Genomic DNA, 25,701 nt, shown 5'->3' on the forward strand with positions numbered 1-25,701 from the left:
AAAAGAGACCCGAGTGTAATTTTGCCTCTTTAGCCTTGATAAGACCTCACTTGAACTATTGCATGCAGGTCTGGTTTTCATGGTTTTTGCATGGTTTCATGGTGATTCTGATACAATGGAGAGAGAGAGTGCATAGAAGAGTGTCAAAAATGATATCAGAATTATGGAATACAGATTATGAAGACTGATTGAGAATTTGTAGGCTGCAGACACTAGCAAACAGGAGAAGGAGGGGTGATATAATTGAGACCTACAAACTTCTGAAAGAATTATACAGAATTTCAGTAGATGAATTTTTCATTATATCAAGGGTGGAGAGAGAGGACGTGAGGGCAAAGTTGAGAATGAATTAGAGCTTTATTAGAGCTAGATTTCTCTCATAGAGTAGTGCATGATTAGAATGGATTGCTGTTGGATGTTGTGTGTACAAGTAGCATGAATGAATTCAAGAACAGGTATGATAGCTGGTGTGAATGGTATGGCCTCCCTCAATGAGTTCCTGACTCCCTGGAGGTATCTCTTAATAAATAATAGGACATGCCATCCTGAATGCATGTAGATGATTCACTTGACTCATAGCCAGACATAATACACTTACCTCATAGCCAGACATAATACACTTACCTCATAGCCTCAGCCATAATTCAAAATTGCAATAAACTCAACAGCAAAGATACCCCCCCCCTGACAATTTTAGTCAAAATTTGTACTCCAAAATTAATACCCATCTTATATTGTTTTTAGAATCCTTCATACTCATGAAATCAAAACAACAATCTAATTAACTTTTGTACCTGGAATGTCCAAATCATTGGTCACAAAGATGAATATCTAGATGAACACGAAAATTGCAGTAATAACTGAGACCAAGAAAATGTTGAGAGGTTCAAAACTAATTATATACAACTTTACGGTGATGCAAGCAGTAATGCAAGAGCTAAAGCAGATAAGAGGATATCTGACTGTCAGAGTATGTATGCCGGTGGAAGGCAATGAAGAAAGTAATGAAAGTTCTTGACCTTCTCCTGCCATAAGTAATGAGTGCAGTAAATAAGTATCTAGTGTTGATGGGAGAATTAAATACTAGAATTGACAGTAGCAAAATTAATTCAGTCATCAATATATGAGGGATGTCTAGAAAATAAGTTCCAATGGGCTGTCAGAGAAACAAAAATATACTTTCAAAAAAAAAAAAACTTTATTGGAAATTAAAGTAGACGTCTTTCACTACTTTTTTACATAATTTCTGCCATTGTTCAGCATATTATAACGGGGCACCCAAGAGTTGTATATCTTCGTTGTAGAATTGCGGCCTGTGAATGAAACCACGTATTGACTGCTTCTTTGAACCTTTTCATTGTCTTGAAACCACTGGCCACCAAGGAAAGATTTCAGATGTTTGAACAGGTGAAAGTCGCTTGGCATAAAGTCAGGACTATATGGGGGATGATGGAATTGTTCTTAGCCGAAGGTGGCAAGAAGTTGTTGTGTTATGCCAGCCGTATGTGGGCAGGCATTATCATGAATCAAAACAGCACCCCTGATAAGCATGCCACGTCGAATCTTCTCTTCAACTGAATGCACCAAATTGTCAATCACCTAAAGATGGTCGCCTGCTCTGTTCATCGTCGTGCATACCTGTCCTTCATTAAAAAGTCTTACTTATCTTCATACCATTGAATCACTCATTGCATGTTCTCCATAAATCTCAATAATTTGCCAATGAATTTCAGCTGCTTTAACATTCCTCACATTCAAGAAATGGATAACTGATCTAATTTCACATGCGGCAGGTGATTAGATTTTCTTAGACACTATAAACACACACCAAGAAGCATACGCACTGTGAAAATGTCTGAAAATGGCATGAACACCTTGCTAACAAATCAACAAACTCAGGATGCATGCACACCATTGCAATCGCAACACTGTAGTGAAAATATTTAAAAATGGAACTTACTTTCTGGATATCCCTCGTACATGGTGAGCAAACAATTAATAGAAATTGGAGAAGGCTAATCAGTTATGTAGTTTATAATAATTTCAAAGTTACAAACACATTCTTCCTACAAAAAGATTGTCATAAATCCAACAAAAGTACACTGGCATGCAAGATATTTACTACTAATAGCTCACCTAGGGGAATGAAGCCTGAACCATCAGAAAACAATGAACAGGTTATATAAGTTGAAGTGAAGTTTATGAAAACTGCAGGATATACATTATTGGACCAGATTAAAAACAATGATATAACGAATAAGCTAAATCTGATACCTATGATGTATAGACAAAAATAGTTACAATGTGTAAACAGAATGGACAACACCTGAAAAGATTCTTCAGTACATCTCTAGAGGAAGAAGATTACTATGAAGAAGACCAAGAGATAGCTTGAGACCATAACAGGCCACTAGACCTGCTACTGGACTTGACAATGATGACAATCCTTGTCTTGTGTTTTCTTTTTTGCTAGTTTCCTCAGATTTATTCATCTATTCCTTTAGATTTTTTTCAGGCTACTGATGACTTCAATTGAGCTATCATTCTGCTTTCTCTTGTGAAGTCATCGTAATTTAGTCTGAAATAACACAATACCAAATAAATGTCTAAATATATAATCAAACATTTATATGTGAAAAAGATATGAATCTTTAAAGTTAAATTTTTGTTTAGCTATCCTATATATGAGGTGTGACAATTTAATTCCCAGAACGACTGTGTAGTGTTGCCTGTGTGGTGATTTGGTTGGAGTCACATGAGTAATCATGTTTCCTCAAGCTGATAGAGCCATTTGCTAGCTGGCTATTGCAAAAACAATAAAGATCGGCATGTAAACTTTGGCATAAAAATGTGTCATAGAAATCTGGAGCATATTAACATCAAAATTTGTGTGAAAATATGCAAAACTGCTACTGAAACATTGGAGCTGTTGAAAGTGGCATATGGTGCTCTGAAACGATGCTCTGAAAAAGTCATGTCTTTGAATGGCATAAGAGATTTAAAGGTAGGTGAGAAGATGTGAGTGACAACCCCCAGAAGTGGGCAGCCAAAAACAAAAATGATGGACACAAATGTGAACAGAGTGCGAGATTTGGTGTGGTCTGACAGATGATTAAGTGTGCGATTAATGGCTGATGGATTGCAAATGAATAGCGAAACAGTTAAGGTAATTTTAACTGAAGAACTGGGTATGCAAAAGATTTTCTGCAAAGGTTGTGCCTCGGATCTTGATGGACAACAGAAGCAGCAGCAGTGGGTTCAATCGAGACTGATCTTTCTGCGAATAAGCACATATTTTCAAGAGTAATTAAGGGCGATGAGACCTTGGTGCTTCCAGTACAGTCTCGAAACAAAATGCCAGAGCATGCAGTGGAAAACCCCCGAGTTTGCCACGTCCAAAAAAAGCATGCCTGTCACTTTTGCAGTTCGGGACCACACTGTTGATCACAAGGGAATAGTCCACTATGAATTCATTGAACAAGACATACGGTCAACCAACAATGCTATTTAGAGGTGCTGAAAAGATTACGAGATTCTGTTCAGAGAAACAGACCTGAATTATGGCCTGACAAGTGGATCATCCATCACAACAATGCGCCAAGCCATAGTATGCTCATCATGAGAGAGTTTCTGGCCAAAAAATTGATTACCAAATTAGGTCATCCTGCTTATTCACCCGACTTAGCTATGTGATTTCTGGCTGTTTCCAAAATTAAAGACTTTCCCTAAAAGGACGAAGATTTTCTGACATCACTGATATCCAGCGTGATTAAAGGAGCTCAAGAGCTCCAGGCCTGTTTCCAAAAATAGGAACACGTCTAAACCAGCATATAAATGCACAAGGGGACTACTTCGAAGATGACACTAGCCATTAATGTATAGTCCTGAATGTAGGTTTTTTTTTACATGTGCATTCTGGGAATTAAATTGTCACACTTCATGCGTGTGTGTGTGTGTGTGTGTGTGTGTGTGTGTGTGTGTGTGTGTGTGTGTGTGTGTGTGTGTACACACATGCATGCATGAAGGTAACTAATCTCTAACATTCTCTAGGTAACTAATAATATTATTTATTATTATTTTTTATTTTTTTCGCAAGACTTATATCAAAGAAATTCAAAAGAATGAGACATGCATTTCGTTAAATATGCTAAATTAGTACAATGACATATTCTGGTTAGTACATGTAGAAGAAGTAAATATTTTTTTTATCTGTTAATTGATTATAGGATCCAGAAAAGTTGTAATTACAATAAATGGAGCATTAGATGAACGATAAAGTTTTGTGCTATTTCATGAAGAAGAAGAGACAAATCTCAGTCAAGTGACCATTTCTCCATTGACAATTTTTCCTCCATTAACAAAATGAAGATGTTGCCAAGGGTGGTTGTAATGCAATCTTTTGCATGCTTTCTAAGTAATATTGTCAACCTTGGTGTACATACACATCTATACACATAGTGATAAATTTCCTTCTATACTTGTTATAACATGTTTGTACAAAAGATATTCTATGATTCTCTAGGTAACTAATCGGCATATCAGATAATAGAAATGTTGTTTTTCTTTACTTTATTGCTGTTAATCATAAATGGACTCATGAACTATATGAAGTTACATAATTAAATTTACAATATAGCATTTTATATCTCAGTCCAGAAGGTGTTTGTTTCTTCCAAAGGAGAAAATAATAGTTGGTTATATTATTGTAAATATGAGCTGTTTGAGAATAAATGTAAATTTTTTATAGTTTTTTTTTAACATCTTAATGGTGAAGGAACTGTAGTCTCTTTCTACATGAAACTCATCTTGAAGGACTCATGATTTTCAGTAATAATTTTAGAAAGAGCTTTTATTTAAAAAAAAAAAAAAATATTCTGCTTAAGTTATTAAACTTAATTATCTTATTATAACATTTACAACCAATTCTCACTATAAGAAAAACCATTATAATGAACTCTCAGTATGACAAACTCCTGACAAGTTTTGGCCAAAGTCATATATGTCATTGCTGTTCTAAAGAAAATTCCATATGAACTTACCATACTTGAGAGTTGACTGTATCTGATTTACTTATTTTTGCATTGTATATTCTGTTGTTCATGATATAAGTTATTTCAGAGGAAAATGGTATCACCACATTCATTGTATAATGGATATTGTTATTTCTGCTAGTTATGCTTATTAGGAATTACTGAATTCAACTCTAAATGTATGCATAAATGTTAGTTTATTTAACATTATTGATTCACAATGAAGAATGATAAGAAATAATACTTTTCTCTTTCTTTTTCCAACAATAGATGACACCAATTAGGACTTTAGTTCCTTGTGTTTTCCTTACAATTTTGTTTTTTTAAACTAGTCCCACTGTTATACCAAATTGTTGTTTTGTGTACTGTGACAAATTCTTTTTGTGCTCTGAAGGCGCTGGATATAATACTAGCAAAATATCAGCTAATAAGTATTCTGTATTGTGAATCGATACCATTAAATAAACTAACATGTACTGACAACACATAAGCTTTTCTGCTTGTTTGTATGCATGAATATTATCCATTTTTCTATGAACTCTATTATATCACGAATCTTATTATGATGTATAAAACAATCTTCGATAATGGAAATTTCATTCTAAATCGAATGAAATATCCATTAGTAAAGATTATTTTATGTAAAAACAGTAAAACATCAGATTTAGGCAAAGTAATGCAGATTAAAAGAAATCCAACTGTGAGGTTGTGATAGCCTTTCATTATGTTGAACTCAGCTCATTTGGATATTTCCTTTATATTTAGGACATATGAAGGCTGATCAAAAAGTTTGTGGCTATTAAGAAAAAAAAAAAAAAGGATTTGGAGATAATTTATATTTTATTTTTCATCATATTGTTCAGGAATTGTTCCAAATGATCTGCATCTTTTTTGTAATTCACCTGAAAAATGTGAGTCGTGTGATCCATTGCTTTCATAAAATAATTCTTCAGTGTGATTTTACAATTTAAAGAATTGATACTCAAATTGATTTTACTCAGAATATAAAGGTAAACAGGGAATGTCTGGAACAAATATAAATCTTACATTGATAATTGTTTGTCAGTAGCTGATGGGTGTGAGATAGATGAAAATGAATCGTAACATTGGGATGGAAAGAGTGACACTGAAGTTTATCAAATATATCTAAATGTTACTTGAAACTAGCTCTTTTTCTGATGTCCAGTATCAAGTCAGGACAGCTGATTTCCTATTACAGCAAATACTTCTGTTCAATTTGTAATTCTTTTCTGGTCTACTTTTGTATACTAGAATATATATATATTTTATTTTTTATCAGCTTATGGAATTTGCTTAATATGAAATTGCCATGTTTCACCTAATTGTGCAAAATCAGCTTGAAGTATTCTGTTAATGCTACTCAGCATTTTTCTTCCTATAGTCCTTAAACATGTCCAAATAGGAGGAAAACCTTACTTTAAAGGGATATTCTCCTCCACCTTTTCTTGGGGGGGGGGAGTTGAAGCTTTCCTCCTTGACCTCATATCCAAAACTAGTATTGCTAGATTACGCTCACTGTTAAGAAGTTGAACACGTTGCTGTAATTAATTTTTATAACTGTTGTAGAAAAATTGGAATATCCGTAGAACTCATATGCTATGCTTTTTTTTTAATCAGTTATTAAATGAGCATTACATATTTCTTCAGCATTCCAAATTACTAAGATGACTTTATAATGTAGATGGCTTCTACTGCCTACTTTGCTTCTAAATTAAAATGATACACCCAGATCTTGTCCAGTTGTTGCAGTTGCCTTTACATATAACATTAACAGTGCATGGATTCTCTGTGATTGCTCTTCATATAGGCCACAGATTTCTTTCAAAACTATGGCATTCAATCGTCATTTAAATTCTGCTGAGAAATTACTTATAACATAATATAATAGAAAAAAAAACTTAATAACAACATTTCTCCAGATAAGAATTATCAAATTATGGTAATGTAAAAATATATATTTCTAATTATGTAATTTTAAATTATAGAATCATTTGCTACATATGTGAACTTTACCTTATAAGGTTAGTTGCATGATTTAGTCAAACTCATTATAATTATTAATTAATAATTAAAATCATGACATGAATATAGATTAATGAATATTTCAGAAAACCATAATTCACTAATTGTGTAAATCTGTAAAGTACAAAATTTAAAATGTACAATTTGAAGTGAACTTGTTTCTCTATTACACAATATGTAAACATTCTTATTATGATGTATAAATTATGCAGGTTCTGCATCTGTCAGGAAATAGCTACACCATGTATTGCATCATGGCTCATTTTCTGACCAATATTTATAGAATTGTTAGTTTTTCAGGGCAGAATCTTTGTATTAAATAAGTGTTTTTGAAATTCGATTATGTTTCTATTAGAAAAAACTCACAAAATTAATGTCATCCTAGTAATAAAAAAACTGAATAATTCAATTTAAAAATATAATAGTAATTATTGGTTTAGTGAAGATATCTGTTTGCCTAGTAATAATAATTGTAGCATTATTAGATGGTGTAATGCAGCAAGAAAAACAAAGGTAGTTGTTACATGTAGTATTTTTTTTAATGAGCTGTTTTGAATGCTGATGTTAACCTTGCTTTCCCAGTACAGCCATTGAAAATACAGTGAAAGGCATCGGAGATTATAGTATTCTTGTGCTATGTACAAGAATAGTGTTGCTTTATTAATTTTTTTAAATATGTTTTTCAGATTTAGTCACAGTCTGAAAAAACAGAACTCTCTAGTATGACATTTCGCATATTTCTGCATGTCAAATAGTCTGATATGCTAACAGGTTTCAAAATGCAAATTGTGCATAACTTTTTGCATCTATCTTATTCTACTTTTATACCCTTGGATGATTTCCAAAAACAAGATTAACCATCCAAACGACCATATAAATCAAATAATTTATGCTTCTTATCGATGCTACTTTAATAGTAGCTTGGATAAGAAGTAACATTGAAATAGCATTTAGTAATCTAAATGTTATTTCAATCGGCATTTTGCATCCATATATTTATTGACCTGTAAGTTTCCCAAAGTTGGTACTGTGGTTAATGCATTCGGAAGGATTTCTTAACATAAGACTACCAGAAACTTTCTTTCCTGGAACAAATGATAGAAGAAAAATGAAGATAGATAAAAGAAATAAATGGCATCCCTTGTAATATAACAGCATAATTAAATGCAAATTTCCAAAAGAGCCTCTGTAGCTCAGTCGGTATAGACGAAGCCCTTTGGTCAGAAAGACCTGGGTTTGATTCCCGTCCATGACATGAGGAACCTTTACCTGGTCTCTTTCGACTAAAGATGAGTTAGCTGATCTCATATGGAGGTAAAGAGTTTTTTCACCCGGAAACTTGATTTTTTCGTCCCTCAGAACAGGCAAACCAGTCCCGATGAACACACACACACGGATCCACAGTCATAAAATACATACTTAATCCCTCATTAGGAGGACTCCGCCCATCCTTAAGGGGTGGGGGGGGAAGGGAAGAACCCCATATGAAATAAATAAATGCAAATTGTTTTGGGTGCTAAGTATTCTACTAGAGCATATATGACCCTTGACTAGATATCATATTAGATACTATTTTTTTGCAAAATAGATTTCTCTCCCCTTATAAGTTATTTTTTTTGTCTTGAATTTGTTATACATATGTACAATTGACTATAGATTATAGACTGATGTGTAATTCATTCTATCTTATACTGTGGACACCCTCTGTGTTATTGTTTATTTTTCTGTAGCAAATTTGTTTTTCTCCGTAAATCAAACTCTTCTTTTACACCTTAAACACATCATTTGTTTGTATGTATGTAATCCAACTCTCTATACTGTTCTTTCATCTCTAATTCACTCTATCCTTTATTAAATTATGGTTGATTGTCACTGTTACAAAACTAAGTAGCACAAAAAGTTTCTTGTAAATGATTAGTTTATTATAGGGAATTTTCTTTATATCATTTTGCCTCTTGCTTGGGATTTTAGCCAAGCAAGTTAGCCAGTAAGTTATTTCAGCATCATATTGCAGTCTCGCAATTGGGAACCACTGGCCTACGTAATCTCCATCTCTCCATACTAATAAAGCTCTTTTTTCTCTATTATCATTCTTTCCATGAAGGTATAGGTTTTCTACTTGTCTGTAGTAACCTGTCTATTCACATTTTCCTTCTCTTTTCTCCTTAAAAAATAAAATAAACTTATCTTGCAGTATTATCCTGTAATTCTCCACTCTGCATGTTGACATTTTCTAGTTAGAATGTTTTTCATTACATTTCTTCTGTCGACTTCAGTTGGATATCATGAAACATTGTTAGCTGTATAGCTTTTAATTTACATAATATGAATAAACATCTCGTAACCAAATGTTTATGAGATGCATCATATTATCAAATATAAAGTTAAAGCTCTTAGATATATTTTATTTAATCTGACCAAAGACAATTTTATTTCACATATGCATGCAAAATCATTGAAATTTTGTTATTAGTTTCTTTTAAATCAAAATTATATACAATTGCAGACAAGATTGATAATTTTCTGCTTGTCTTGTACCTAATACAGTTATCTGGTTGTTGATAGCTTAAAACAAAGATAATCTCTCTCGCGTTGCATCTCTAAACTCATCTTCCAGAGAGACAGATAACTAAGGCAGTTATCTGGGTTGCTGGTTACAATGAATTAGGATGTTAATGACATGTGAATATCTCTAACTCACTTATTATTCTGTTTTGTATGTCCACATGGAAATTTTTAGTTGTTTGAGATGTATTATGAGCATATTTTCTGTTTTGCAATAGTTAGCCATTCCTTCTGGTTAATATATTTTTCACATGACTTCCTTCCCATTTTTAAAATCATTGTACATATCATAGAGTACAAAGAGGGTTCTAATAGTATTATTAAACTGTTTTTTTCTTTGATGTTACATTATGTATACATACAAAAATTATCAATTATAGCACCAAACATTATTTCAATGGACATTTCACATCCATGTATTTATAAACATTGACATGTAAACATCATATTGGCTTTGAGTTGTAAACATGGCAAGGCCAATATGATAGATAAGAAATATAGAAAGCTCTTCCTTCCATTTATTAAAATTACTGAATTCTCATATTTGAAATCCTTATTAACTAAATTTTAAAATGATTTTTTGCAGTCTTTAAAAAATTATCTCCATCAAGCCACAGAATATTTTTTGATCTTACTTCATATAGATGTAGTAGTTTCCTAGTCATGGGTGGTCAATTAGAATCCATATTACAGTCTTGAGTATCTATATTATTAACTGTATTTTGTATGTACAGTTTTTTGTTCATAAAATGACAGCTGACTGTGTCTAAAATAAAATGAAAATGTAACAAACATAATTAATTTTGTTTTGATTAGGATCGTTTCATATAGTCAGGAATGTGAAAGGAGTATTTTATATTCATATAATTTAGTTGGCATATCTAAATATCACCACTAAATTCCATTCTGATTATAAATTTTTATATACATCATATCCAGTCAATTCTCATATTAGCAAGTACCATTATAGTGAACCGACACTCACTATAACAAAGTACTGAAAACTTAGTTTTCCAAAGTTCTTGGTCCCTGTTAGTTTGTGGTAGTGAGAGTTGACTGATTGGTGCTTTCAATTTAAAGTTTAGCAAAGTTTATATGAATAAGAACTCACTTTCACAAACACTAATGAACTCTAAGCACCAGTCCAAAATTGAAGCCTTAATTGAAATTTACTCTATTATAGTGATATTTAAATGTAATAATGAGTCGATAAGTTTCATATTTAATCACTAACTCATTTCAATTATTTTGTTTCTTTCGGTAGGTTCTTATTTGGAGGAATTTTTTCACAAATAAGAAAAATAATATACTAGTATATACTAATATATTATGCTAATGCTGCACTAGGCCAAGTGCAGAAAAAATATGGAGAAAAATACCATATTTATCTTAAATAAATGCTAGTTATCCCAATTGGGTGTTATGGTAGTCACATCAATGTTGATTATGGGCATAACAACATGTGGTGAGGGTCCTATCTCTTCCACATATTGTTGTAAATATTTATGGCTGTAAATCCATGTGTCACGGGGCTGGTTTGCCTGTTCTGAGGGACAAAAAAAAAAAAAAAAAAAAGCTCTACCTCCGTATGAGACCAGCTAACTCACCTTTAGTCGAAAGAGACCAGATAAAGATTCCTCGCTTCATGGATGGGAATCGAACCCAGGTTTTTCCAACTAAAGGGCTTTGTCTATATGAGTTACGGAGGCTCTAAATGCCAGTTATAGTCACTGTTAAATAGTGACTATAACCAGTGACATAAGATTGGAGTGGCCAATCTTATTGGCAACTCCAAGTAATTGGAGGAAAGAGTAGTTATATATTGACTAATGGTGCAATAAGTTTCCCCCCTTCCCCTATTTTTAACCCAATTTCAATTTGATATATCAGAAAATTGCGGCAAATTTTCTCTGATACATGAAATATAGAAACCTTATGTATCCTATCACAAGCTTTAACACACAAAAAAAAAAATTGAATTGTAAATTAATCACCAAAACACTGTTGAAAAGGAACAAAAGATAATTAAATCTGTGTTCTTTACCTAATAATGTTTATACCTTTTGGCCTTCCAAGGTAAACACTTTCTCTCTATTTTCTTGAACTCTCTTCAGGTCTGGTCTTCTGCCAATTGAGCCCAGTCAGGCCGTACACTATGTGATGAAGCAACAAAAATTTAAAATTTGGGAAAATTTTGCTGAACAAAAAGCAAGAAAATTTCTTTATAATTAGTTGCTTTTCTTGTAAAAGTATAATCAATAAATATATTTAATTTTAATATTGTTTAATAGTATATTTAATAGTATATATTCCCAATACCTAATTTTCTTAAAGTAGTTGCCACAGCTGGGACTGACTCTGGGTTATATTTCCTTGACTGCTATTTGCTTATACTCCTCTATTACTGCATTCTCCTCTTTTTTAAATATTAAATGTGTTTAAATATTACCATAATATGAGAAATCCCATTAATTTTTGTTTAAATAGTTTAGTGTTTGGAGTTGTACATAAATACCTAGTAGTTTTACTGTATTTTTTGTTTCCAAAAAATTTATCAAAATTTGAACTGAACTGTTATTTGGAAATGAACTTATATAATTAATATTTGTTCAAGCAAACTCTTATTCATCTGAGTTGTGCTAAACTTATAATTTCAGTTTTATCTGAACTGTTTTCTAATTCAAAGAACAAAGTAGTAACATATCTGAACTTCAAATAGAAAATTATATACAAATTATAAACGCGCGCGCACACACGAACAAGTAAACTATAAATAAAATTAAGAAACTTGAAGAAATAGTAGAAAATTTAATTTCAAGTTAAATGTTACTATTATTGAAAACAAAATCTACTTGTTTTGAATGGCATACTTCATAATATTTACTTACATTGGAACAGAGACATTGATTTTTTTGGATGCATATTGACACATATGTGTCATATGTCACATTTGACCTGTGATTATTATTTTATCTATAATTGCATGTTTTTGTTTCTAACATTCAAACTGATTAAGTAGGTCTTCCAGAAAATCATGAGTCCTTATTATTTTTCTTGTAAATGATAAAGTAATTTTTCTGCACTTTTGTGTGTTTCGATATATGTGTGTATATATAATATATATCTATGATCATAACAGCTCAAATAATTTCATGTCCATATTAAGATCATAAAAGAAAGTTTGTCATAAAACCTTTGTGAATCCTGTAATAATTAGTTTTGATGCTCAATGTAGCTATAATAATGCACATAGCAATGTTGTATGTGAATTGAGCTGAAGCAACAAATACAGAATGTGTGTTGTCTTCCAACCCCCTTCCCTTTTAAAAATGCTTCATTCCTTTTTTTTTTTTTTTTTTTTTTTTTTTTTTTTTTTTTTTTTTTTTTTTTTGTAAATTACTCGATATATTTTCTCTTCCTGACAGCTGACATATATTATGGATTGTCAGTTACCAATGTGAAACCAATAGTCGGATATTTGAGAATGGCTTTTTTTCATATACTCATAGACTACTATTTTAGACTGATATTTCCAGTCATAAAATAGTAATCTGATGGTTTGGTTGATGGAAGTGCAAAAGATCATCGAACTATAAGTGTCCAGGATTTATGCCATTTTCTTAATGAGTACCTAACCCTCTAGGTGCTGCATGAAAATAATCCACTTCTACTTTTTTTTCCCTTAATCCTTTCATTGTGAATTGATCTGTGAAGCAATAAATGCAACAATGTTATGGTGTCTTCCAAAAAAAGATAAACTCCTATTCCCCCCCCCCTTTTAAAAATTCCATGGTATGGGATTTATATATGTATTCTCCTGACAACTGTGGCATAGAATACCAGGTTCTTGAACCATTGAAATAGTATGCGATTTTTTTTTCTCTAAATTGCTATATATATTTTCTCCTAGCCAGCTGACTTTGATGCTTTCACCATCATCATAAAAGGTCTCCTTATGTTAATGTCCACTTCCAGATATAGTTCTCTTTTCATACTCTTGTCTCCTGATATTCAAGTTATCAAAATGGCATCTGGTAGTTGATGGAAGAATAAAAATGGTTGAAGTATGAGTGTCCAGGGGTTATTTCACTTCCTTAATGAGTATTTGCCCCTCTATGTGTGGCTTAAGGATAATCCATCCCTACTTTTTATTATTTATTTTTTAAATTCATTTTCCATTTTTGTGTGTGTGTGTTTATTTAATGATGTATATATCAGAGAGTATTTTGTCTTTAACCTTCTGTATAGTTGAATTTGTAGGTATGAGCCATATTTTTACACTAGTCTTTGATATTCAAAGAATTAATATTCAATAAACAAGATTTTACGGGTAATTTGACAGGTTAATTTATTTAGTTTCATAAACTCTTCTAAAAGAATTTTGACATTGAAATTTAAGAAATTTTATTGTCTTTACTTATTCTGATTTTAAAAGGTCTTACCATATTCAAGTTCATGTTTACCTGGTTTAATTTCCATTTCTTGAAGATTCTGTGGAATTGCTGTTTTTTAGAAATATGTACATTTTTTTAGTTTTAATACTTATTTAGTTTGCTTATGATAATTCAGTGGTGCAGTGGCTTCACTACATACCACTTACAGACTTGTTTGAATTTTGTCACAACAAGGAATTATTTTTTATATCTTTTCAGCCAAGATTGAATTAGCACTCTAAGGGAGGTATGTAATCACTAAGTATATCCCATTTCAAACAGGTAACCTCAGCAGGAAATGTGCGATGATAGACAAATAACTTAAAGCCATAGTTAGAGGATAGCAAAGAAGGGAATTTATCTCTTTTTGAAATCGATTCTTATTAAAAAGTAAATAAAAAAAAGTCCTTAGGATTCAAATTGACTGTTTCCACTTTCAAAGTCAATAGTTTAGTGCACAGTAGCCCATGAATCTGCTGCATCACATAACTTAATTTAGTTCACGTGTAAAAATATGGCTTTTATCTTTTCTGTAAATTAATTGTATTATAATGCTGTACCTAAAAGAAAGCAGTTATGTAATATGTAACAAAAATAGTCCTCTGTCCAATATGAACATAACTGCTACACTGCCAACTATCCTGTGTATAGCAAATAAATCCATTTAAATTAGATAAAGCTGTTGAAAAAGAAAACTGCAGCTGATCACAACACATCCAGCTAGTTGTCATAAAGAGAAGTGTTTTGTTTCAGCTCTTTGAATTAAACAATGCTACTTTGAGATGTAATATTTTGTAACTAAGTTTTTGCATCATGTTAAATATATTTGAAATAAATGTAAATGATTGTCTCAGTGATTTTTTTAATGTGTGTCAAGTTTCATGAATCATTAATTTCAGTCATGCAAACTGATCTATAAATAATGTTACATATTAAGAGATATTGAGCTAAAAAAATCCAGCTTTATATTTAAGGTAAGTGAAACATTTCCCACATTCAGAATCATTAATTAGTATATATATAATTGCTTGCTTTTTCAGTAAAGTTAGTGAGTGAGTTGAAGTATATGCATTTTCATTAATTTCAAAATGTCTGCCAAAATAGTTACTTATCCTGAATGGTACACTTTAATGGAAAATTGATTTAAATATCAGACCTTTCTTTGGAAATAAGTTTTCAAATGGCCTTTCGTCCACTGAGGGATAACATTCACCACTAAAACAAAGTTTAATTTTTTGTGATGAGTATGTATGAAATCATTTTTCAAGAATAATAGTTTTACTTTCATGACATGGGGTCTTTATTAGATATGTGATTTTTTTTTTTTTCCCTCTCCCATTTACCTCTGGGATTAGACCAGATTTTTTTGATGCTGAAGTTAATTTTTTTTTAGTTACATCACTTGTCTGTATGTATTTTCAGTTTGATGTTGCTAGTTTAAAACCTTTTTTTAGGTGCTAGTTTAAGTCATGCATTGGTCACACAGTCATGTTTCCATTTTGTTAATTCATTATCTGTTGACATATTTAATTTTTGTCTTTTTTAATTACTTACATTTTTAGTTCTTTACATTTTATTATTATGCTGAAGTTCAGTTAAAGTACTATTGGACACAGAGGCATTGAATATTAGTTTTTGACTTTTGGCCACATACAGCAATAATATAATATTGGAAAATTGTTTCATTACTTCAAGATAATTTAATTTTATCCCAGAAAGTCCAGAAATGAGAAAATCAAATGAATTATTCCAAAAAAATAAAGTTTTATTCTCTTTAAGGAGTTAAAGGTTTTTGAAAATAATTATTATGAAAGTAATATCACTTTTTTAATATTATCCCATACATGAGTGGTTGCAAATCTGTAATACAACAACACTGTACTGCTGTTTTCATGTTACAGTCTTTCTACAAATGATTTAAACCTATAGTGCATTTGCACCATCAGTGGACAAATCCTATTTTAGGGATCAAACATTACTTTTCAAGTCATTTCAGACTTTGTCTCACACTACGTGATAACAATTCTCTACCAATTTAGATTTTCATGAGCCACACACATCTGTGCCACAGATTTTGAAACCTCCTCAGCCTGGTTGGCTAAAAATGGATAGCATCTCCAGTTTTCAGTTTAGCTGTATAAACTATTTCAGTGCTTATTATTTGGCCTTATTTTGTTTGAATCATTCATCATGTAAGCACTGTCTTATACAAATGCCTGCAAGTAAACATTGTTTATTTGTTCCATAAATTCAAAATAGCTGACAGTTTTGGACTTATGATGAAATTTTCTTGAAAAAAAAATTGTTTAGGAAATATAAAAGTATTATTGCATTGTAGTAAGTGTACTGCAGAAAAAAAGAGGGCTTGCCTAAATGTTATGATTGAAGAATATGGTTTAATTTAGCCACTCTGCTGAAGAAAGCTAAAAGAAATTGTTAAAATATGTAACTTCATAGGCCTAAGTTATGACATCGTACAGCATGCATAATAATCAATCATCATCATGGTTGAATATTTAGACCTAGCGTGGCCTTTTCCGGCCTTAGAAGTCATTGTTCAATCATTTAAGAGGACGTCCTGGTTTTCTTTTTCCTAATGGCTTGTACTTTAAGGCTTGTTTTGGTAACCTTTCTATTTTCATTCTTTGAACGTGTTCCATCCATTTATGTTTATATTTTTAAATTTTTTCTATTACTGATTCTTGGTTTAATTCTTTCATAATTTCTTTGTTTCTTTTGTGATCAAATAGAGTATTCTTTGCAGTTTTTCTCATAAACTTCATTTCTGCTATTATTAATCTTTGTTTGTCTTTTTGTTTTATTGTCCAGATTTCACTTCCATACAAGAAGACTGGTGGGACTAATGTATTATATACTTTTAGTCTGGTTTGTTTTGGAACTAGGTTTGGTTTAAATATAGAGTTAATTACACCTGTTATTTTTAAATATTTTGCAATTTTTACGTTTATATCTTTTTCGTTTTCACATGTGATCATACATCCTAGTAGTTAAATGAATTCACCTGTTCTAAAATCTTATCTATTACTATGTTAGTTCTTGCCGGATCTTGTCCTTTAAAGGCCATAGTTTTTGATTTTTCTGTTGATATTATCATACCATAATTTTAATGTCAAAAGGGATATCACTTGTCATATACTTACAGGGATCTGATTTCAGTGTTGTATGATAGATACAGAATCCACTAAGGCATAGCAAACAGGCTGATTTATTGATGACAGCACTGAAAATCTTTTTCACAAATGCATGGATTTAGGTTCATTTCATATAAAGTGCAGAGGCTATTCAAAAACTGGAACATAAATCTGTGTAACAGGAGGCCATTCCACACACTCAACCACTGCTGTACACAACATAATACTTTGTCTGTTAATTGCATGTATGTTCTCTGACTGATTTGCCTGTTTTATATGACAGAAAACCAGTTTCTAGAATACCCTTCCCCCTTAGTTCCATATGAAATCATCTAACTCACCTTCAAATGAAAAAGTCCATATAAAGATTCCTCCTGTCATGATGAATAAACTTATATTTTCCATTTGAAGGGTACATCCCAATATTTTTCCAAATGTGCTATAGAGATGCTTTTATATATATAAAAAAGAATGTATCATGAGCAGGAAAATATCTAGCAAGTAACTGAAAACAATATTTAAAGCTTAGAGATTCCTAACAGTATCATAAGAAGGCAGAAAGAAAGCTTAAGATAATTTAATTAGAAGAATTGAATTATGGCTGACTTTATTTGACTGACAAGCACATGTATAGTTAAGAATTCAAAACTGTGCATTGCAAACCATTTTTTAAAAAAAGCATACTACTATTAGATAGCAAATTGCTATGTTAGCATGTACAATTTGATTATAATTTTTGTTTGTGTACAATTATAAAAAAAAAAATGATTTGTGAATTATAGCAACTTCCTCTCCATTTTTTTAGGCTTATAGTTATACTATTAATTTAGTCATTTTGGATAGAAGTCATTGCTTATCCTGAACTGCAATGATGTGAGCCTCTTATATTGATAATTGGATATAAGAATGCTTAAAGTGTATATTTTTATTTTTATGAGATAATTTACTTTTATGATTAAAATTTGAATTATATTCTTAGTTTTTTGCTATTTCATACATTCTCTGTCTTTTGAATGCCCATTCCAAAACTGAAATTAATTTAGCACAGCAGGCTCAAACTGGAGGTAATTTGTTATCAAAATGAATTATTTAAATAAAATAAAATAAAAATTTTTTGGCTTTTTTTATTATTAGAATGACAATATCACTATACATCTCTGTACTTCATTATTTTTATCTTCTTTGTAGTATTTTTTATTTAAACTATATTTATTTTTCTCCATTTTTTTGTGTATTGATCTTCTTTTGCAGTTATTTAAAACTTATTAGTCTATGGGTTTAGTAACAATATACACATTTTTGTATATACACATTCTTCTCAACCGTTTCTCAAGTATACTTAAGAAACGGTTGAGAAGAATTGTGGAAGAAAAGCTTGGTGAAGAACAAGCTGGATTCAGGCCAAATAGAGGCTGTCAGGATCAGATCTTCACTTTACGACAAATAGTCGAGAAATCATGGGAATATAACATAGATCTGTATTTAAGTTTTGTCGATTTGGAAAAGGCATATGACAAGGTGCCAAGAGAGAAGCTATTCAATACGCTGCAGTTATATGGTGTCAATGGGGCATTATATCAAGCAATACTTAGTCTTTATTTGAGTTGTGAGTCAGCAGTTAGAATTGAAGGAAGTACAGGAAGATGGTTTAATGTTAAATCTGGTGTGAGACAAGGATGTACATTATCCCCTCTGTTATTCATTATCTATATGGATCACATTATGAAGGAATGTGGTATTAAACCTGATATCAAAATTGGAGATGTTAATGTCAGCTCTTTGCTTTATGCGGATGATGTTATACTTCTAAATAAATCCGCTACAAGTCTGCAAGATTCTCTGACTAAATTGAATAGCTGTTGTAATAGATATGGTATGAAGGTCAGCAATAAAAAGACAAAGACAATGAAAATAGGCAGAATCATTGAAAATGTCAACTGTGTTGTGAATGGAGAACCTGTGGAACAAGTAAAACATTTCAGCTACTTAGGCACAATTTTTACTGAAGATGGTAAACTAAATATAGAAATAGACAACAGAATCAGCAAAGCTGGTATTGTGGGAAGTCAATTGAATAAATTCATGTGGAATAAGAAAGAAATTAGTCGGAACACTAAATTAGCTGTATACAAGACTGTGTTCAAACCAATTTTAACTTATGGATCTGAGAGCTGGGTCAGAAGTAAAACACTTGACCAAAGACTAGAGACCGCAGATATGAGAGTCCTGAGAAAGATTAGAGGCGTGAACAGATGGCATCAATGGCAATATCATATTAAAAATGAGGATATTAGGAAAGAACTTGACATTGTCAGCATCCAGGAATGCGTTAGCAGAGCTAATCTCAGATGGTATGGTCACTTAAATAGAATGGGAGAGGAAAGATTAGCAAAACAAGTGTTCTCTGCCAGGTTGGCAGGAAAACGACCCAGAGGAAGACCAAGATATAGGTGGATTGATATGGTACAAAGTGCCTTAGACGATAGAAATATAAGATCTGATAATGTTGGAGTCTTGACAAGTAACAGACTGATTTGGAGGAAAATTGTAGATAGGAAGTTAGTAATGATGTAATTTTTTCATGTAGTACTGTCATATCCTGTACACCCCTTGAGGGTACTTGGCAGGAATTTGATGATGATGATGATGACATTTTTGAACAATGAACAATTATGTATTTTTTTTTTTCAGGATTTTTTATTTTATTTTATTTTACTGGTATAGAAAATTAATTCTTCATTAGGTAGTATTTTACTTAATTCCCTGATTAGATTTTGGGAAAATTACAAAATTTCAACATGCAATTCTTAGATATCACTGCAGACTATTTAAAACAACAATAACAAAACCTTTTCCTTGAAAATTTAAAAATATAAACATTTGGCGTTAGTAGAACTGCTTTCAGTAAGCAAAAACAGTGCTTTCTGTCAGTGACATTTGGCTTAGCCACCGATGTTCTTTTAATTCTTTACCTTCTACACAAATAATACAATATATAATTTTACCATTTAACAAATACAGGTGTAAAGTAAAATTCTGCAAATGACATTCATGGCATTCTTCTTCCATGGGAACCAAGCTATGAAAAAAAAATTCCTTGGGGCAAGCCACATCTCTCACTTGTATTTTTGGTCTTCGGATAATTAACTTTATCTTTGAAGTCAGTGAAAGTGTATTGCATGCAAGTAAAAATTAGAAGTGCCATTCCTCAGTCACTCTGTATTTTCTGATAACTAAACTTTTGATATAGACTTGTACCTGTTATGGTAATAACACAAAGAAAACCAATAAACATACTTGATTGCCTTCAGAATTTGAAAGCATCAGTATTTCTTCCAATCACATGTGTTACATAGTTTGAAACTAGCAAAAGTTTTTTCGTTGAGAAGTACACTTTTCTCTTTCACTGAAATAATACTGAAATGGACATAAACAGCTTATGTAACTAACCTGAAGTCAGTTACATCAGTATACCAATTTGTTTAAATAGTCTGCAGTGGTGTAGTGTACATGAATTGCATGTTGAAATTTTGCAGCTTTTCTAAAGGTTGGCGAAGGCATTTAATATGAACAAAGCTTCATCAAAAATTTAAAGACATGCTTTAAATTAGCATTCTCACTGTCTAGTGAGAATGTCAATTCTCACTAGACAGTGATGAATCGTTTCATCTTGTTCTTTATGTATTGGAATATGCTGCCAAATTGTATGTGCTTACTATTAAAACCAAAATTATATAGAGAAAAACATATTCCTTGTAGAATATATAAGCAACCAATAATTTAGCCCTTTATTGTTCCAGTTATACTTTAACCTAACATCAGTAGATCACATTGCATGTTGATTGTGGTTAGTGCCTTATGTAGATATAGAATTGAATTGATGTTTAAAGTTTTTCCACTTGGTTTATAATTTGTAGAACTGAGTATTGGGGACAGGGGATTGTGTGGAGTGCCTTCACATGATGCATCATTGAACTCCTTGGAGCTGTCACATAATGATGATGATACCATTTTGTTTATTTTGACATTAACCTTCTACAGACTCTTTTCTTTGAAATAACAGTATAGTTGGAACATGAAGTCATGGCATCTGATCCAAAATCAAGCAAATTATAACTTTATAATTCTGTTTTTGAAGTGAGACAAAAAACATCAAACACATGTAATCACTGAAGTAGGTACCTCTTGGGCTTGCTCATTACCTTGTATATACCAGCATCTAATCAAAGAAACAGGTACCTGAATATATGTTCCATTGATTGACTTAGTTGCGTCGATACCTGGATGTTCTACCAAATAGACTGCAAATCTTCTGGCATAAGCATTGAGTTACAAGGGACAGATAAGTCCCTTGTAACTTTGGTCACTGCATACCTCTGCTAACAGAACAAAGAAAAGCAAAAGGAACTTTGATGTCCAAGTTCATATTTACTGATACAGAGGAAAAGAGGCATTTGCATTAGTGCTGACAAAGTAGTAAGGCAAACTGAAGTGAGCCATTGGCCTTAATTCATTGTGTTTCCACTTTGTGACCTTCTATAGAGCTTCTCTAGCTATTACAGAAGAAAGTCACTTTAAATGCACCATGACCCACAAATGAAAATTATGACCAGAGCATCTTTTGAGTATAGATTATTTATAAAATTGTATATATTTTTCATTGTAATTATCATAAATCAGTCTTTGATTGTGTAGTTGGTTTATTGAGACACTAGTCTGTTTCAGGTAGCAATATGATCTCATAGGAAGGGGATATACGGTACCAACATATTAAACTGGCACTTGACTTAGTATTATCTGAAAGTCACATACTAATTTTAAAAAATCCAAAAAAGGGTGGTTTCATATATTGTATTCCAAGTTATTCTAGCACTTTTCTATGAATTTTTTTTAACACTGAAAAATTAATCTGACTATAGATGTTTAATTCCTATTATTTGAGTGCTCCATTAAATTATTAAAGAGTGAATTAAATACAGTCCTGTAGTCTAGACACATACACATTATTATTACTATTACTTTTTTTTTTCCCCCCTAGCCTGTAACTTTTCCCTGCTGCTGGGGTAAAGGCCTCTCTCATTGTGGGAGGGTTGGGTCTACTTCTCCCATGGTGACCCCTCCATCTTGGGAGAGTGTTTATTCACTTGTATGTATGAAGGGGGAAGACAATCACAATCATCCATGCCTAGACAGGATTTGAACCTGCAGCCTCTTGGCTGGAGAGTAGATATGCTAACCACTCGGCCAACCAGGCCGGCATTACTACTACTATTATGTAACACTTCAAGAACTCGTTGTCGGGGGGCACTCTGCTCCATTACATACAACTCGCTGCTCTCTTACTTAACCCCTGTAACTACCCACAATGACATTACTGTCATCTACTGCTCTCTATCATTATTAGTGCTTTTTGCAGTAGAAAAGTTATAAGAAGAGAGATTCAATAATACAAAAGTGTCTTAATTTTGAAGAAAGATGTATGTGGGTGGTATGATAAATTGCCATTGGCCAGAACAAATTGCACATAAACCTATAATTAGTAGCTGTGAATAGTACACGTGGATAATGAGGTTAAGAGAATGAGGTTCATTAGGGAAAGTAATAACAGCATCTACACTGCTTGGAAAGAAGTCAAAGGACATCCCCATGGACAAGGTGCATTATGCCATGTAAGGAGTCACATGTTTGTAGCCAGTATAAGTTGGAGGAATATGATGCTCCCAAGTCAGTGTACATGCGAAATGGCTACGAGAAGGAAACTGATGGAGTTTGAAAGAGGCATTATGATAGGATGACATGTTGCAGGCATATCTCTTTGGCAAATTGGGCCATCCCAATTTGCCAAAATCTCAAAATCTACTCACATCCACCATCGCCCTTTATGCAGATGACACGGCTATTCCAGCCAGATCTCGCCAACCATATATCGTTACCAAAAAACTACAAAACACCATCCTGAATTTAGAAAAATGGTTTAAAGACTGGCGACTACAATTAAACCCCCAGAAAAGCAAAACGATACTCTTCACAAGAAGACGAACACCCCCCAAAGGAGACATCACCCTGTTCAACTCTAAAATTCCCTGGAAAACTGAAGCAAAATACCTCGGAATAATTCTCGATAAGCGATTATGCTTCAACAGCCACATCAAGAGAACAGCACATACACCAGAGCTTCAAAAGTTATCGCCCAGCTATACCCCTTGATCAACAGATACAACAAACTAAGCTCAAAAAAGAAAATTCTACTATACAAGACAGTGATCCGTCCCAAGTGTTCTCTGCCAACCTGGCAGAGAACACTTGTTTTGTTAATCTTTCCTCTCCCATTCTATTTAAGTGACCATACCACCTGAGATTAACTCTGCTTCCCAGGATGCTAACAATGTCAAGTTCATTCCTAATATCCTCGTTTTTAATATGATATTGAAATTGATGCCATCTCACATCCCTAATCTTTCTAAGGACTCTCATATCTGCGGTCTCTAGTCTTTGGCAAGTGTCTTACTTCTAATCCAGCTCTTTGATCCAAAGTTAAAATTGGTTTGAACGAGTTATTTTTCAGCTGTCTCGTATACAGGTAATTTTTTGTTTTGACTAATTTCTCTCTTATTTCATATACATTTATTCAGTTGACTTCCTACCATACCAGCTTTGTTGATTCTGTCGTCTATTTCCATATTTAATTTACTATCTTCATTAAAAATTGTGCCTAAGTAGCTGAAATGTTTTACTTGTTCTACAGGTTTTCCATTCGCCATGCAGTTGATATTTTCAATGCTTCTACCTATTTTCATTGTCTTTTGTCTTGTTATTGCTGACCTTCATACCATATCTATTACAACAGTTATTCAATTTAGTCAGGGAATTTTGCAGAATTGTAGCGGATTTATTTAGAATTATAACATTGTCCGCATAAATCAAAGAGTTTGAGATTAACATCTCCAATTTTGATATCAGTTTTAATATCACTTTCCTTCATAATGTGATACATATATATAATGAATAAGAGAGGGGGGATAATGTGCATCCTTGTCTGACACCAGATTTAACATTAAACCATCTTCCTGTACTTCCTTCAATTCTAATTGCTGACTTAAAACTCGTATAAAAACCCGCACAAGAAAACCTCGCTTAACGCGGTTAATTAATCCATCAATTAATGCACACTAAGCGAAATCGCGTTAAGCGAATGCAATAAACAATAGAAATGATTATAATGCATCCATCAATTAGCGCAAATTTGGGAAAAAATCACAGTATATTATGTAATAGAGGATAAAGTTAATAAAAACAATTGCAACTTTTTTACAAAAAAAATTACATAAAGATGTTTGAATCGTGCTCGACGTTCCGATCTTGTCATGCAATTTGCGATAGCTGGCGATCGCTTTATCAAGAATTCGACGGACTTCGAAGCTTTGTTCCATATCAGGATCAGCATCAAACAAAATTTTCTTAGTGTGCTCAATGTGATTGAAAACTAGCTCAAGTTTTTTTGCAGTTAGCTTCTTAGTCGTAACATTCTGTTCTTGTTCGCACTCCGTATCTTCTTATTATTATTTCTAGTTGAAGGAGATCATTGTCGCTTAACTGTTCTGAATGGGAATCGAGCAAGTTTCTCGCATCTTCATTATCCAGTTCATTAAATCCAAGTTCTTTTCCAATTGTGCTAATTTCTTCGATAATATTAGATCTTGGATTTTGGACACGATGAACTAAACATAGGCTTGAATTTAAAGCCGCCTTCTGCATCGCCTCCTAATAAAAGAATAAGACGATCGTTAGATACTTTGTATCCTGGTTGAGATGCTTCAGTTTTAACTAGCAAAGTTTTTGTTGGCATACGCTTCGAAAAGAGTCCAATTTCGTCGACGTTGAATATTTGCTGATCGTCATAATCACCCTCTTGAATTATCCTTTGCAATTCTTCAGGAAACTTGGCTGCAGAATCTTCATCAGCACTAGCAGATTCCCCAGTTATTCTTACGTTATGCAGTCCAGCTAGATTTTTAAACGGTTAAACCATCCTAAACCCACAATAAAGCTTTCACATTTCTCTTAAAATTTGGTCTATTTTAATGAAGTAAAAATATAGAGAGCCTTTGCCTGTACTAAGCAAAGCGGTATTCGTTTTTGGTTATAATCCTCAATCCAGAATGATAGAAGACAGTCCATCTCTATCATTAAATGGCTTCTATTTCGGGCGACCTGCATATTTAAAGAAGCAATAGCAACTTTTCCTTGTTCTTTGTATTCTTTGTTCTTATTTCATATAGTCTAAACTGTAGATTATATCCCAGGTATCGCACAATCACTGCATTACTAGCACTACTCTCGTGTCTCTTAATGACTTCCAGCTTTTTCATTCACTGCAAAAAATTTCACGTAACGTAAAATTTCGCACCACGTAAAAAAATTCGTGTTAACTGATTAACCACTCGCTTACAGCTGGAAATAGAATCATTTCACTCAATC

General features: G+C 32.4%; 1 protein-coding gene across 1 annotated transcript in view; it reads left to right on the forward strand.

The window, feature by feature from the left end:
- The window catches only part of LOC150100037 (uncharacterized), a 108,757-nt gene extending 104,408 nt beyond the window's left edge, over positions 1-4,349 (forward strand). Inside the window, exon 7 of the mRNA XM_090402994.1 lies at positions 4,227-4,349. Coding sequence (XP_090259120.1) covers positions 4,227-4,276 — 50 coding nt within the window. The 3' untranslated portion in view covers positions 4,277-4,349. The remainder of the gene's footprint in view (positions 1-4,226) is intronic.
- Positions 4,350-25,701: the final 21,352 nt, after the last annotated feature.

This window comes from Typopeltis vanoorti, chromosome 13 (assembly GCF_054136105.1).
Source record: "Typopeltis vanoorti isolate ZY-2024b chromosome 13, IOZ_Tvanoo_1.0, whole genome shotgun sequence".
NCBI classification, from domain to species: Eukaryota; Metazoa; Arthropoda; class Arachnida; order Uropygi; family Thelyphonidae; genus Typopeltis; species Typopeltis vanoorti.